The 17,110-nt window shown below is 39.7% G+C and overlaps 1 protein-coding gene across 4 annotated transcripts in view; it reads right to left on the bottom strand.

Annotated features, from left to right (window-relative positions):
* Positions 1 to 17,110, bottom strand: part of GRM5 (glutamate metabotropic receptor 5) — a 528,255-nt gene that overhangs the window by 16,230 nt on the left and 494,915 nt on the right. For 3 of the 4 annotated variants that reach the window (XM_053900181.1, XM_053900180.1, XM_053900182.1), the window contains exon 9: positions 8,237 to 8,332. The exons of the other annotated variant lie outside the window; for it this stretch is intronic. In XM_053900181.1, coding sequence (XP_053756156.1) covers positions 8,237 to 8,332 — 96 coding nt within the window. The remainder of the gene's footprint in view (positions 1 to 8,236; positions 8,333 to 17,110) is intronic. 4 annotated transcript variants of the gene reach the window in all.

The following is a 17,110-nucleotide window of genomic DNA, read 5'->3' on the forward strand; positions in this document are numbered from 1 at the left end:
GTAAATGTGGAATCTAAAAACCCTGAACTAATAGATACAGAGAACAGATTGGTGGTTGGTAGAGGAGGGAGCAGGTGGTGGGTGAAATGGGTGAAGAGATCCAAAAGGTATAAACTTCCAGTTGTAAGATAAATAAGTCCTGAGGATCTAATGTACAGCATAGTGACTATAGTTAATAATAATCTATTATATATTTGAAAGTTGCTAAGAGAATAGATCTTAAAAGTTCTCATCACAAGAAAAAAAGTTGTAAATGTGTGGTGATGGACATTAACTAAATTTATTGTGGTAATCATTTTGAGATATATATACATCTATATCTCAAATCATTATGTTGTACACCTACAACTAATACAATTTTATATGTCAATTTTATCTCAATAAAAAAAGAAATTCTATCCTTTTAGTATTCAAACAACTTCTTACATGTATCCTATACACTATTATCTTGTTTATGTCAATCTTCCTGGTTCCGCAGATGACAGAAATCTTTTTCTGGCTTCTCAGAAAATTAATTAGGTAGGTGCATATAAAAAATAACAGATGTTCCTGATTAATATTTACTTTTGTCTTTTTCTTGCAGTATACTGCCTTCTGTATGTGTATCTGATCTCATTTAAATTATTTTACTACTTTAAAATATCCATCTATATGTATTTTCATATACATGTTATTTTTAATTCCTCAAAACAATATGTGAGGCAGTTCTCAACATCATGTCTATTTTATGGATTCTAAAGCTGATGCTTACAGAGATTCATGGGATTTATGTGAACAAAGGTAGAAAATATTTAAGGTGTAAAATCTTGATATGTAGGATACTAAAGCCTATGTCTTTCCATTGGCTTCTGATTCTAGGAGGATGGAAGACATAGTGTCATAAAAGCATAGTCTCCCCTTTGAAGGCATGTTAAGTACAATGACAAAAAGTTGTTAGGTGTAGAAACCCTATTTCATAGATCTTTGTCTAGCATGAAGCATAGAGCTTTATGCATAATAAGTGGTGAATTAACATTTAAAAAAATAAATAATCCTTACATTGAAAAGTCAGTTCAAAATGACTCATGAAACATAGAGTTAGATGCAATAGTGATTCAAGTTTACAGAGCATTCAGCTCTGTGGAATAGTTTGCCCTTATTTTGGTATTATCCACCTGAGGGAACATGGCACTAAGATTCGGTGGACATTGCAAGATTTTATCCATATTTTGCTGTGGGTGTAAAAGTAGCGAGTATGCCTCTTAGCATTGACTTCTTCCTTTAGAGCTTAGGAGTGTGAACTGATAACTCCAAGGCTGCTCCCTTTGTGGTATTTGTCATATCAGAGACTGTTCTGATTTCCTTCTTCCCTTTTACAGGAAATTGTAAGCTATTAAATCTTTTGTCTCAAAATATATACAAATATTTATATTTGTACATAACTACTAAATTATCATATATATGTATTTCATGGACAAGGACAGCAGCCTTACAAAAGATTTTGACCACCCCCTTTCCCGCCCTCCCCTCCCACCCCAACCCCCCCCCCCCCACCAAAAAGGATGTTAGACAAGATGAGGACAGAAAGTGAGATGAGAGAGCCAGGGAAACCAAGCAGTCCCATTACTATTTTGAATTATGCTACAGGCTGAAAGAAGTAGAATATACTTACAGTAATTTTCTGTTTACAAAAGAACAGGTGATTATTTTGGAAAAATAAGCAAAGGAAATTAGGACTCTGGTTTATATTTGTGTAGTTGTGGCACTTACTAAAGTTAAGTATTTCTAGTCCATTCACAAGACATTAGCTGAACTAATTTTTTGTCAGACTTATAAAATATTTCCCTAAGAAATTTCCTTTTTTTTAATTTTTAATATTTATTTATTTTTGAGAGAGAGACAGAGCGTGAGCAGGGTAGGGGCAGAGAGAGAGGCAGACACAGAATGAGAAGCAGGTTCTAGGCTTTGAGCCATAAGCACAGAGACTGATGTGGGACTCGAACTCACAAACGGTGAGATCATGACCTGTGAGCTGACATCAAGAGTCAGATGCTTCACAGAGTGTGCCCCTGGATCACAGATTTAACACCTTAATGTAGCCTAATGCTCCTGCAGTTTCCATCAGAATGAGTTTTGTTCCTTTATTAAGATTGTCAGTTTTTTAGGGTGGAGATTATTCCATACTTTCTGGAACACCCCATGGTCCCTAAAACAGTGCAACCTACATACAGAGAAGTTCTTTCTTGTACTATTATTGATTGATTGACTGAATTAACAGTCCCAGAACACTTTTGGGTTCTGAGGGTAGAAAATTGAACAAGACATGATTTTGCCCTTAAAAACCTTAAGTTCAGTGGGAAGAGACAGGTGACCAGAGATAACATGCAATATCAGAAGTAAACTCAAAATACTTTAGAATTATGAGTTTGGTCAGATGTAAAATAGATTGTAGAAATTTGAGAAAGCTTTCAAAGAGGAATTGACATTAGGTTTGGGTTTTGAAAACTGAGTAAGAGTTTACCAGGGAGAACAGGAATGGGGGTTGGAGAAGATGGATACAAGGAGAAAGGAAGGGCAATCCAGGTAGAAACACAGCATGTGAAGGTGTGAAATTGTAGAAAGGAGTCAGCGTGTTTGGAGAATGGTAAGAAATTTGGGGTGTCTGAAAAAGAAGACACATGTACTGAAACAGAGGGAATAAAAGTCAAAGAGTTAGAGTTAGTGTGGGAAGATCCCTCTATTCTGAGTGCATGGATTTAGATTTTATCCCAGGTGGCGGATATCATAGTGGTTACAGTGTGAATTCCAGAATCAAACTGAGTTTGTCTCCAGTGTGGACTTTATTATTTACCTTTTTAAAGATTAAATAAGAGATCATACAGGTAAAGCACTTATACTAGTGTCTTGTGTATCTCCAATAAAAGTTAGCTGCTTTTATAGGTAACCATGGAAGAACATGAATTTTAAAGCATAGAAGTTATACCATTGAATTAATTTTGTTGATGTTACTATTTTATTTTACATACTTTTCCAGAATTGACCGTTGGGAAAACATCCATGATGGCAGGTGGAGAATAGAAGACAAAAAGCAAACAAAAAAAGGGACTTTCTAAGTAGCCTTGGGTAACAGTAATACTAAATAAAATCTATTGAATGCCTTCTGTATGCCACACAGTCTGCTAAGTGTTGTGCTTGCATTATCTCATTTAATTTTCACAGGATTATATAGTAAGGGGAGTGCTATATTATTATCTTCATTTTATAGAAAATAGAGATTAAGGAGGTAAAATGGCACCTCCAGGTCACACTGACTAGTGCCGGAACCAGGTTTTAAGGTCTTTGATTTCAGAATTTTCGCTAAAACATTTTAATATTAGGTTATTGGATATCCCTGGACTTCATTTTCCTCATCTGTACTATGGAAAGGTCATTCTTGGGAGAATTGAGTGCATAACCAATAAGAAGGTACTGCTACAGTGTCTGATGTATAATAATTACAGCAACGGTAGTAACTGATATTGTTACCTGTTTTAGAATGTCTCTAAATATAAGTTGGAACATTAATTTGAAACTGACTTTGGGGAGGAATGAAGAGAAGACTACTGCAGCATTCCTATCATTATGAAACTAGCTGGCTTCATAGTAGAAAGAAAGAACGTTGCTCTTCTGTGGCTCTGAATTTTGTATAACTGTGTGTAGTCCTTTTCAAAACTCAATTCAGGTTAATATTATTTTGTTTATTTTACTCCTAATTCTGTTTGCACTGGCATAAACTGTACTTTCTGATATTAAATGAGGATTTAATTAGACACATACATGTTCCTGTGGGACAGGGGTTACTGCTGCATTGCAATTATCTTTTCTGATGTTGTTCCCCCATGGACTATAGATTTGCAAGGGCATTAGTCAAGTCTTGGTCATCTATTTATCTCCAGAGTCCTGTAAGTGCTTGGCTCATGGTAGGTGCTTAATGAGTGAGCATAACACCAAGGAAGAAATCACTGAATTAATGAAAGGCAAAACAATCTTAACACAGACATCACAATTTGGGATTGCTTTTGAAATCCGAGTTCCTGGTGATTATGACATCACTGTTACTAGATTCTCTAAAGGCCCTAGTAGACATTTATTATGCCCACTAAAATTAGATGCTGCATCTATTAGGTAAAAATCAGTGACTCAGGTGGTTGATATCATGACATTGCAACAGTAAAAATAACCTCGCACCACCCTCCTCCCTTCAAGCACTGATGGGACACTGTAGATCAGTCTATTTCATTTGATTAGGGAGCTCTTTTTCAAAGAGAGACTGAGAGGCTCAGAATGTCTGTGCTTCCCCCCCCCCCCCCTTCAGGGGATACATCATGAGTGCTTCAGAATGCAGACTCCAGTGAGCACTCTGATGGAATGGCCCTGCTGAGACAGGAGATAATAACATTCATTGTTGAGGTTTTAGCCATCCCTGAGGTGGACTCTCTCAGTATGAACTCACACGATAACAGGGTTTAGAGAATTTCCGGTTCTTAGAGCACCTCCCTGTTTAGGACTCTCTCTTTCACTTCTCCTGCAATCAGGAGGTCTCTGATCTGAAACACACTTAGACTGTCCACTGTGAAAATATGAAAAGATGACAAGTTATGCTAGATTCAGACGGAAAGAAAAAATAAATTCACATAAAAGGAAAACAACATAATATTTCAGGAAGCTAGTGTGCTATGGATACATATAATGTTCTTAGTCTTTTCCAAATGTGGGGGTGGAGGGAAAAGGGGGAAGTGACGGACTATCTCTAAGGCCCTGTCATTGTTTCAGGGAAGATAATAGTGTTCAGCTCTAGGGCTACATGTACTGTAAAACTCTTTCCCTGCTGGTAACTTGGCTCTGGAAGAAGAGTTCAGGCATGAATTCACCAGGTCCTGTCCTGTTCATAGCTTCAACATAGAAAACATAGGCAAATAAGGTGCAGGGACACACTCCTCTGGTTTCTGTGGTGGTTTGAGCTTCCCTCAGCACTCCCCTGCCAGGGCTGGTTGGTTGGTTATGGCCAGAGATCCAGCCCAGATCTTTGCAGAGTAAATGTGCTTGACTATGACCCTGGGAAGCAACTGGGGGAAAGAGTGGGAGCAGACAAGAAAGAGGACCTCATCAGTGGATGTTAAAAGTATCTGTAAAAGTTGATTAGGTTTTCTTTCCCAGCCCTTCCATTCAATTCCAGAGGGAGAAAACTGGGATTAACTACTCTAACCTCTTATTTAGAAACGGTTTACATTGCAGTTGTCTCCTCTCTGATATCTTTTCTCTTAATATTCGTTTTAAACTTATTTCTCCGGGGGTGCCCAGGTGGCTCAGTTGGTTAAGCATCTGACTCCTGATTTCTGCTCAGGTCATGATCTCACAGTTTTGTGATGGAGCCCCGTGTCGGGCTCTGGGCTGAGCATGGAGCCTGCTTAAGATTCTCTCCCTCTGCTCCTCCCCTCCTCGCATGTGCATGTGCTCTCTCTCTTTCTCTCAAAGAATAAAAAATAAAAAGGGTTCCTGGGTGGCTCAGTGCATTAAGCATCCAACTCTTAATTTTGGCTCAGGTCATGATCTCTTGGTTCATGAACTTGAGCCCTGTATTGGGCTCCGTGCTGACAGTGTGGAACCTGCTTAGGATTTTCCTTCTCTCCCTCTCTCTCTCTGTCCCTTGCCCCCCACCCTCTCTCTCAAAATAAATAAATAAATGTAAAAAATAAATAAAAGTAAATTAAAAAGATAAACTTATTTCTCCTGGATAAATGTCATTGTGTGTGTATGTGTGTATTTATGTGAACAAATATGAAGTTGGAAAAAAATACTCAATGGTCTTAGACATTTTGACCTCTTCTTTTATGTGTTGCTAGGCCTTTTCTCTTCCCTAAAGGAAATCTTTTCTAGAACACTGAAGGGCTCCCTCTCCCTCCCATTCACTTTCATTTTCTTCCATCAGTTTTTATTCAATGCTAAAGAAATAGTAAGGAAGAAAAAGTAGGAAGGGAAAACCATTTATTCTCAATGAATTATGCTTATCCGTGGGGCTGAGGTTGGTCATTCCAACAGAACTATCCTTACTATCGCATGCATTAGTCTCCTAGGCCTCACCAGGATGTAATAAGCCCTTGTCATTACCTTGGCTATATCCAAACAAGTGAGGAAACAAAGGTAACTATTATCTTGTTATTATAGAGAAACTTGGACTATTCTCAGTGTAGATATGTTGAATTGCTATCTCTGTAGATCTGGACCTGATCCAGGAAGGCTTGGTCCAGTTGATCTGGAGTCCCCTTAACCTCTGTGTCCCATTGTCTGCTGTCTCCTTCTTACCATTCTCAATCAGGACAGTCTTAAGCAAATCTAACCACTGGGCTGATCAGATGTGAGAGTTCTAAGCATTGACCAGACACTCCCAAGAACAATGCATGGCAGAATTGAGACCTGACGTTTGCTGGGAATAGCTGCATATCACCTCCTAGACAAATGGATTATTCCAAAATATCAGTTTATGGACTGGCTAAATTGAAACGACCTAGGAAACTTGTAACACTGCAGATTCTGTCTTAGTATGTTTGGTAGGGGGCCAAATTTGGGAAGTCCCGTCCTAGACAATTGCTTCAAATCAGAAGTCACTCTGATTCTACACTCTGTAGCAATGTAACACATTCGATACAGTCATTTTCACCTTGTCCAGCCAACTCCAGTGCTGTTTGATTGATTTTCAACGACAGGAATTATGGCACTTTGTCATATCTGAATGGAAGGAAACCAGTAGGCCCGATAGCAGTCTGTTGAGTTACTCCCACAGAATGATCTATTGAGGGTTATCTTTCAAACACACTGAGATCCAAACATGGCTCTATAAAGGCTTCATGGATATAAGGGCATCAAATACACTAATGTGCACCATATATGCCTATACAGATATACATGCTCTCATTGCTTTGTCTGGGAGCCAGGGACAAAGTGGGCCAGCCTCTCATCCAGGGCTGCTTTAAATGATTGGTCAGACTATGCTGCACAGTTTGGCACACCATTTTCACAGACTGCAACATGAATTACACCCCCAGAAGTTGTGCAATGCGGTCATCCTTGGAGAAAGTTAGACATCATTTTGAAAACCAGAGGGAGCCAACTACTGAGGAAGCAAATACAATACTTGGGGTGAAAGTTCAAAGGATTCAACAGGGTTATCTTCTTGCTGTGCAGCTGGATCTCAGGCTCTGCTCTCAGCATGTGCACACACATGTACACACTGCACTTTCTGCACTTTCCCTTTACTTTAGCCCAGGCTGATTTGTAAGAGCTTCCCTTCCACAGTTTTGTACCACAGGTGGATGGGGAAATGGCACAACAAATTAGACGTGGAGAGTTAGTTCACGGTGATTGATTCCCCAGCTCAAGGCTGCTCCAGCATTCTGTACTCGTTTAATGCCAATCTTGACAGTATTTCTCTCCAGAGTCCTTTTCTTAAAACCCAGTCCCATGCAATAAAGCACGTTCATTTCATGCAACACAGCGTAGTTGATGCTTATAGTTCTAAACAACCCAGATTACTGGGCACTGCTCAGTTGGGGGTACCTGGTATGAGGGAACATGCACAGCGCAGCAACAGGGGGTGTTTGCCACCGAACACAGAGAAATAAAGGAGCTGCAAAGCTATGGTAGCCAGAGGAGGACTAGCTTTCCTGATTTCAGTTCATGAAAAGCCTCTTGACTCTACACCTTGCTAGTTTGGCCTTGGCGTTTGCCCTTGGCTGTCAGATGATGTTCCACTGAAAATAAGTCAGATTAATTCCCTGGTTTGTCTGGGATCAGGGCTGGAATCTTCCCTCATTGAAGCCCTTCCCTCAGAACCAGTCCTAGGCTTTTGCATTTGTTTTGACAAACGATTGGATAGTCCTGAAACATGAATTTCCTCCAATCTCTTCCACTTTGCAAACTCCAGAAGCATTTGACCAAGAAGTTGAAATCCATGGGAGAGCTGTGAGCTAAGGCTTCAGACATGCAAAGCACACAACCCTGGGAGACAGCAGCATCCGGGACAGGAGGCTCCCATCACTTCACACGAGGATGGCATGGGTTTTGCAAATCAAACACACACACAGAAAACCAATGGTGGCCCAGGCTGGACACACTGCATGGGGTGCACGGTGGAGTGAGGACCTAGACCAGGGAGCCACCTGTTCCTGTAGCTTGCGTACATGTAGTTCACACCGCCTTGGGCCACTCACGGTTTGCTTACCTGCTCATGGTTGCTCTCCCACCATTGCCCACACTCCCTTTGGGGGTGAAACACTCTATTTCCGACTTGTGCTGGGCCAGTCTCCTGTCTTTGTACCTGGTAAGCATGAACAAGGACAGGAGCAAACAGAAAGATATGATTGTGTGCTTCACTGGCCAGGCTGAGGGACAGCTGTGGCTGCAGAGGGTTGTCCTGTGTTAAAACAGGTGTCTGCTTTTCACGGCAGTGGCTGACCTGTAATACTTATTGGATGCTTGTGATGGTATATGCATCACATCAGGGTTACTTCTTGTTAAACCACACACGATCTACCCTTCCAGATTGCCTATTAATTTGTGATTTCATCACATTCAATAGTCAAAGGCAAAAGGAGTGCAATTCCTAGCCTCTGAGGAAAAGATTCATATCAATAAATTAGAATTTATTTAGTGTTTACTATGCACCAGACATGGTGCTAGGATTTTCTCTGAATTTAATCCTGGCAACAACCCTATGGCAGAGGCTCTGTTATTATTATATCCACTCTACTGAAGAAAAGAAACCTAAGATTTTAAGGATTAAGTAGAATGATCAAGGATTTTGAACATAGAAGTCCAAGTTTAGAACCCACACTTTTAGTCATTGTAATGTAATGTTGCCTTCCATTATGATTGTGTTTTTAATCATTCTGGGGTGCCTGGGTGGCTCAGTCGGTTGGATGTCTTGATTTCAGTTCAGGTCATGATCCCAGTGTTGTGGGATTGAGTCCTGTGTTGGGCTCAGCGCTGACAGAGCCTGCTTGGGATTCTCTCTCCTCTTCTCTCTGCCCCTCCCCCACTTATGCCAGAGCACATACTCCCGCCCTGTCAAAATAAATAAACATTAAAAAAATAAATAAAATAAATTGCTTTTATCATTAACAAAGCTTCATTGAGTGGTATTATGTTTGAGCATTATAGGAGAGACTGGTGATGCCAAGAGAAGAGATATTTCTTGGATGTAAGAGGTTTATATAACCATTAAGCTGAAGCTGAACAGTCAGTACTGGGCTGCCTACATTGTGGAGGACAGCTCGAACCCCTTTTGTATCAGAAGTGGCATATCACCACATCTGGAAGGTACTAGATGTTTTGTCTAAAATGAGTTATAAGATTCCCAGTGTTAGTCTGCTACATGGTGAATCAAGAAGAACCTTCATATTTGAATGACCGTTTTCAAAGCCAACATGCTCTCACAGAAGTCATCTTTTTTTATACATCGGTTTAAGCCTGTGGCTAATTAAAGAGGGTACTGTTGTGTTCATTGCCACAGGAGGACACTGCGACTTACTTAACTGACTTGACCAAAGTCACAAGCCTCATTGGTAGAGAATGACTGCTGGTAGACCTTGCAGCAGCCCAAGACTCTTAAGGTTTATTGCCTTTTTTCTCTCAAACTGGAGCCTAATATGATATCACTTCATCCAGGTCCCTGGTATTCAACAGGCCGTGATAAAATGACATAGTATCAGAAGACTTGCTTACCCTTGGTAATGTCATTTTTGCCATAAGTTTCTTTTCTTGCTGCCTCAAAATTAATTAAGAAGTGCAACAAAAGCAAAATCATTATTAGTCCTGGATAGAGGCCTCCCTCTGAATTTTCTTTTCTTCTAAGATGTTAAAAGTATTTAGTATTTGAATAAAAATGGCCCATTAAATCAAGCCAAATGGATAGAATAGATTACTTTATTCAACAGACATTAGTTGAGCATCCATTTAATTCTAGGCAATGGACTTTGGTCTGGAAACATAGAGATAACTAATCCACAGGTCCTGCCTCACAGAGCTCATAGTGCAGTGGGAGAAGGAAGGGAAGAAGGCAGTATGTTGTTGATCAGTTTCAGCCAATGATCATGAGAGAGGGTCTTCTGGAGATTTTTTAAGAACAGTTTTTTTGTTTTTGTTTGTGTTCTTATTTTTACTCTTGGCAAGAAAACACTTGGAAACCATCGTATCTTTTTGCTATGGACAGTTGTCTGGTGTGGTACTTGGCAATGCTACAACCATGTTGCAGGCTTGAGAGAGTCTAAGCCAACATTCTAAAAAATGGTGGCCTGAAAGATTAGAAGAATGTAGATTTTAGACAATTCAATGACTGAATTAACCTGTTTAAGCTCAGAATTACTTTTTATATGAATCTTATCATGTCAGCCACTTTGAATTAAGTTTTAGATTCTCTGATACTGAAATCCCCCTACCTCTTATTTACTTTTGTTACTTTCTCATACCAAGGCTGAGTCTTAGAATGTCTAAGGTTGTTTATAGCATTTGGTTTGGATATTTATAAGCTGTCTCTCTCTCTGTCTTTTTCTGTGTGTGTGTGTGTGTGTGTGTGTGTGTGTGCGCGCGCGCCTGTGTGTGTGTTTATGAAGACCCTAAAGCAAGTTACTAACAAATGCTTTAGTCTTACCTAATCATTTGTCTTCTTTTAAATATTAGTCCTTTTTATACACACTATTGTATATGAAAAAGTAGGAGAGTCTTCAAAGAGTTAGATTTGAATAGGTAGAAAAAGAGGGAGATAGACTGGGAAAAAACAAAGGATTGTTTTCTCAATAGCCCACATTTAGAGAACACCTAAACAACTGGCTCTTATAACGTGGTACAGACTCCACTGCTAATTACTGGAAGCTATGCTAATTATAGCCCTAACCAGTGTGATATGGTGATTTATAAATAAATAAATAAATATATATATATATATTTATATATATATATATATATTTGGTTATTCAGATGACCAAATATAGATAATATAGGTGACTAAATATATGTGAGAATATATATATTTCTTATATATATTTGGTCTTCTTCCACTGTTCCTGGCTCACAGTTCCCAAAACCTTGGAATTTCCTAAGTGCTAAAAGTCCTAAAGATGCCTTTTGTTATGTTAATAAGGTGATTCCCAAAAGCACTTAAGGATGGGGCTTGGTGGCCAGTGGAGCCAATTATGTGATTAGAGGGTTGGAACTTTCAGTCCCACCCCTTTATCCTCCAAGGAGGGGGGAGGGGCTGGGGACTGAGTTCAATCACCAGTGGTCAATGATATAATCAATCATGCCTTGTAATAAAGCCTCCATAGAAGTCCAAAGGACGGGTTTGGAAAGTTTCTGGGTTGGTGCACACACGGGGCTGCTGGGAGTGTGGTGTGCCTGGAGTGGGCATAGAAGCTCCGTGTCCCTTCCCACATATCTTGCCCTACTCATCTCTTCCATTTGGCTGTTCCTGAGTTATATCCTACAATAAACCGTTGCTCTGGTAAGCAAAATGTTTCTGTGAGTTCTGTGCACCACTCTAGGAAATTATTAGAACCTGAGGAGAGGGTCATGAGAATCTCTGGTTCACAGCCAGTTGGTCAAAAATATAGGTAACAGCCTGACTTGCAACTGGCTCAGAAATTTAAAGAGGAGGTCCTTAGAACCTCCAGTCTACAGCTCAGACAGAAGCAAAAGCAATAGTCTGGACTCGTGAGTGGCATGAAGAGGAGGGGCAGCAATCTTGTAGGACTGAACCCTTAACCTGTTGAATCTCCAGGTGGATAGTGCCAGAATTGAGTTGAATTATAAGACACCCAGCTGGTCAAGAGAATTGCTTGTTGGTATGGGACTTGCCCACACCGACACATTCACACTGGAATTGGGTCCTTGAACCCAAAATAACTAGTTACTACAGATTTAGTGTTGCATTTTCAAACTGATTACCTAATGGGAACTATCATAAGTCATAGCACTTGTAAGTACTTCCATAAAGCTTTTGGTCACATGTTTGTAGAACTGGCATTGCTGTGCATGTATTTGTTAGAGATTCTCCTCAATTACCTTTCCTGTCACTAGACTAAGAAAGTATCAAGAAAAACAAAATAAAGAATACATAGTTGTGTCCCTATGTGCTCATCCCTTACCTCGTCCAGTTATAGACCCATGTAAAAGTGGTCCTGGCTCTGATGATTTTGGAATTCTCTTCTAGGTGCCATCATATTTGAGGCTGACTTTAGCAAATTTTGGAGCCAGATTTTATTTCTTAGTTTTCCTTTTCCCTCCCTGGCTTTAGACAGAGTTCTGCTTTTGGTTTTTAGTCATTGTTTCTATTTCCCCTCCATACCACCAGAGACCTTTCAAACAGCTTTGGAAATATTCAACTCTTTTCCCATATTGGCTCCTCAAACACCAGCCTACCCTCAGTTTTTGGGCTCTAGACAAAGTTCACATCAAACACCTGCCCATAGGTAACATCTTTAGCAATCATCCAAAAACACAGCTTCTAATTTTAAAACTGTATGAGGCAGAGTGCAACCCTTTGCATTTTATTTTCCAGATTTTTTTGATACATTATCTTTAGGACTATCCTAATTTTGGATCATGATAGTCATCAAGTAAGGACAGAAACTATGATATGTGTTTGAATAGCTTTTACAATATTGTAGAAAACTTTTCCTGTACGATTTGATTCTTTCAACAAACTAAGTAATTATTATCCTCATCCTTCAGAAGAACCTGTGGCTCAGAAAGCTTCACCGTCTGGCCAAGTCTCCATAAATGGTTAGAGAAACGGGGCGAGAAACCACATGTTTTACCTCCAAACATCATGGTTTTTATTAACACCTCACTTCTTAAATTCATTTTATGCTAAAAAAACTTATTTCAATTATCAGATAACCTATTTGAGGGACTGAAAATACCATACATGAAGGGAATAGTGTGTACTTAACACAGCTGGACTTTGGGCACAATATAGGCATATTTTTTTCAAAGGTTAAATTTGACTACCCAATGGCCAAGTAGAATAGAGCTCCCTCCAGGCCTCTTGCTAACATGGGAACAGACTGCCATTCCTCTGACTGGAGTTTACCTACACAGCAATTCACAAAAATCTGAAAGTCAGAGAGGCGTTGCTAAGAATAACTGTCAATCAGTGTTAAAGTATGGGAGACCGTGTGATATCAGAAGACAGGATGAGGTGGTAGACTTTCCAACAACTCTAAAGTGTTCCAAAGACAGCCAAAGGAAGTCCCAAGGCAATCTTTCAGGTTAGATTGCTCAGGGGAGAATTCTAGATGAAGACAGAGGAGAAGTCCTTAAGGATTTTCACTTGAGAGGGGAATAAGGCCAAATCTAGTTCATGATTATGAAGTCATTCCCTACTTCAGTCTCCTCCTTCTGCCCTCCGTGTGTCTGTATGCAAGTAAGTATATTCAGATGGTTTACTACTTGTTCCGGCAGATCTTGTGGTCTCCCTATCCAGAAAAACAGCTTGTGTCCAGACTTGCAATGTCAAGTTGATTCACTCAGAGATTTCAGATTAAAAACAAAAGAAATAAGCATGATTAACAGCCCGAGAAAATAATGTCAGAAATGAACATAAGTTGGGAAAGAATTTGAGAAGCTGCCAGGGAACATATTGCCCTGTCCTGTATAAAATAAAAGGAAGGTAGAAGTTGACAGGTGGGAAGCAATGCAAATAAACAATTAAAATGTAAAGAATCAGCTACATTGGCCCAGTAATTCTAGTCATAGGAATTTATTCTAAGGAAATTATTCAACAGAAGCTCAAAGGCTTCGGTACAAAGATTTTTTCTTTCAGTGTTCTAGAAAAATAGCAGAAATGAAACAAAACAACAAACCACCAGAGAATAGTTTAATAAATTACAGCATAGCACTACTATGGAAATGTGTTAAATTTTGTATGGAGTAAAGCCTTTCATTTAGCTTCCAGAGAATTCCCCAAGGATGTATTTTAATCCCACTTATGATGAGAAACTTGTTTTCAAATATGAATCATCTTAAGCCATTGCCTTTCGCCATGTGCTTTCTTTTGATTTGGCTATTTGTTTCACAATCAATAGAAACCCAGGAAGATACAGATTTCAAAACTAATTCTAAAGTACTTTACAAGCTTACACAACCTCCTCAATAGGGAAAACTTTTCGGGGAGGAACAACACGTTGACCAGGCAGAGGATCTCTATATGAGAATAGGATCAGTCTAAATAAACGCTTCAGCAAAGTATTAACTAAAAGTTACTGCCTTCTATTTTAGGACTAAGGAATTTTCAGACAAAATAATTTATTCTTCCTGAAATCAGATGAGTACTTTTCCAAGAGGAATTCTTTCTAACATTTTTGTGCATAAACAACTGGAAAAGCTTTGGAGTCAGACCAAGCTGGGTAATGACAAGAGAAGCCAATGTTTACTAAGCACTGGGAATATACCGCACACATACTAAGCACCCAAATTTATTTACCGAATGAATCTCTGCAACTGGCCTAGGGATTAGGTACTACTCATATCCCTGTTTTACAAGGGAGGAAGAGCCAGCACACAGGGAGATTAAGTAAATTGTCCAAGGTTAGCGGATTGGTTAACTCTGATGTATATTGTTTCTCACTAAAATGTTGGTTGCAGAAACTAGCTGGGCCCTTTCTTGGGCCTGCTTCTGTCTTCAAATGGCTGAAAGTACACAGGGAGCTGTGCTATTTTTTTATTCTTTTTACCTTTTTCCTGATCTGCTGGCTTGAGCCCCTGCCTCTGCTCTTGTCTTGACCCTTTTTACCGCTACTGGATAGGAAAACTGATCCCTGTTTCCCTCTTTGGTACTGACCTTGGTTACAATCTGCACTTAAGTAACTTGATTTTCTCACTTTGGGGTTGGTTGGAGCCCAGCCCTCAGTGCTTCTCTGTGGAAGCAGATTTGCTCTGAAAGTAATGGAAAAGCAGAGACCCTCACAGCAGTCCCTTGCAAGGCCCTGTCCCTATTTTTGTATTCATATTTTGTTACCTTTATTCTTAAACAGAGTCCCCTGCCCAAATTGTATGACCTTGAGTCTCCAAAAACTCGAATCTACTACTGCTTCCCAGAGTTTGCCTCCTATCCCACAAGGAAACCATAAGCCAGCTGTGTTATATTAGTAGACTTGCTAATGTTTTCTGAGTTATAGTTTCCCCATCTGCCAAATGGAAATGTCAGGGATCAGGTAACATAGTTTATATAAAATTCTTAATTTTAATAGGTGCATATTAGTGGTACTTTTATACCTGTCATTTTTTCCCTGTTCTAATAACTTCTATAACCAGGCAGGTTTTTCCCAGATAATTCTGATACTTAGGAATATTATGCCATGAGTCTGCCTATGGGACATGATCTGTATGATCTCCATTACATTCTATGGGTTAGTGAATCTTTAATTTTAACTACCATCTAGACCTAGCTCACAGGATCTGTCTGCTCCCACATGCCCTAACTTAGGCTGCCAGAATTTAGGCTGGATTTGAAAATGAAATGGAGACAGATGAGGTTCTCTTCTCTTCTTTTTTTTTATGTTTATTTATTTTTTCAGAGAGAGCCAGCAAGGGAGGGGCAGAAAGAGGGGGAGGGGGACAGAGGATCTGAAGTGGGCTCTGCTCTGACAGCAGAGAGCCCAATGCAGGGCTCGAACTCACAAACTGTGAGATGGTGACCTGAACTGAATGAAGTTGGACACTTAACCAACTGAGCCACCCAGGAACCCTGAGGTTCTTTTCTTTTATCTCAGCCTTTCTCTCCTGTTAGTCTTTATTAGTGCCCTGTTCTCTTCCTTCAGAACACTTATTTCAAATTCTAATTAGATATTAGTTTGCTCACTAGCTTGCTATCTTCCTCACTAAACTGTAAACTGCACAGGAGCAAGGGCACGTGCGTTCCTTTTGCAAGCGCCTAAGGCAGGGGCTGGTATACAGCAGCAACATGGCAGATGCTTTTTTGCATGAATGCAGCTGTAGAAACGGTAAAAGCAAGAACATTTATCAAAGGTGAGGCGGTAATCTGTATCCAAACCTAGCTCCATGCAAACTGGCTTTCTCCTCCTGTACACAGAGTCATTCACCAGTTCTTCTCAAAGAATTGTTCTGTTCCCCACCCTCCTTTCTTCCTCTGTCCTCTTCCTTCACCTTCCTTGCTCGGGTACCATAGCCACACACCAAACTTTTCCTTTTCTCTACTCGTCTGTCTCTTGACCCCTGAGGGACAAAGAAAAAGTGTTTCCAAGTGTTGCCAAGAATCTTAGTTCCCATTTCTCTCAGGTTTTAAAATCGCTTGATTTTGACAAGACCAAGAGGAGGTGGTGGTGACAGAGGGTTCCTGGTCTCTGCGTGCATGTGAGGGGCTGAGGAGGGCAGGGAGGCCATGCTTCTGTGACAGTTACATGCCTGAGAGCAGGGACGACCGCTCTCCCCCAAGAGAGGGAGGCAATTGTGGCAATCCTGGGTTTGCAAAGTTGTGCTCTAACTCACATATGCTTCAACAAATCATCTCCACTCTATTGCATGGGACAAAATTTACTAAAATCACAAGTCTGTGACTAGGGACTGCCCTTCCACCCCCTTCTCACTTTCATTTCATTGTTTTAATAGTAGCATTTTAATAAAGGGAATTATACCCCTCCTGGTTTTAGGATGATGTCTTATGGTTTATTATAGTCACATATAACTACAACAGATGGATTTATTAATTTTGCCATTTCTGAGCAGATTCCACATTGTTCAGTGTCTATCACAGTAAGATGAAAGTGAGATTTTAAAGATTTCATAAGGGGAGATACTCAAAGAAACATTACATAAAAATTATATGTATATATATGATTTATACATACATAAACACATATATGTATACACATACATATATATATATATATATATATACACACACACACACACACACAGACACACACACACACACAATCACACATCTCTATATACATAAACAAACACATAGAGATAGATATACAATAGCTCTCCAAATTTTTTCTAAACAGATTGGGCTGTAGTTTGCTTGAGATAGGCAATAAATCAGGGCAATTAAGAGTACTGGCTTTGGAGTTAGCCA

Source organism: Panthera pardus, unplaced genomic scaffold, assembly GCF_024362965.1.
Source record: "Panthera pardus isolate Hobbes unplaced genomic scaffold, ASM2436296v1 HiC_scaffold_12, whole genome shotgun sequence".
Lineage (NCBI taxonomy): Eukaryota > Metazoa > Chordata > Mammalia > Carnivora > Felidae > Panthera > Panthera pardus.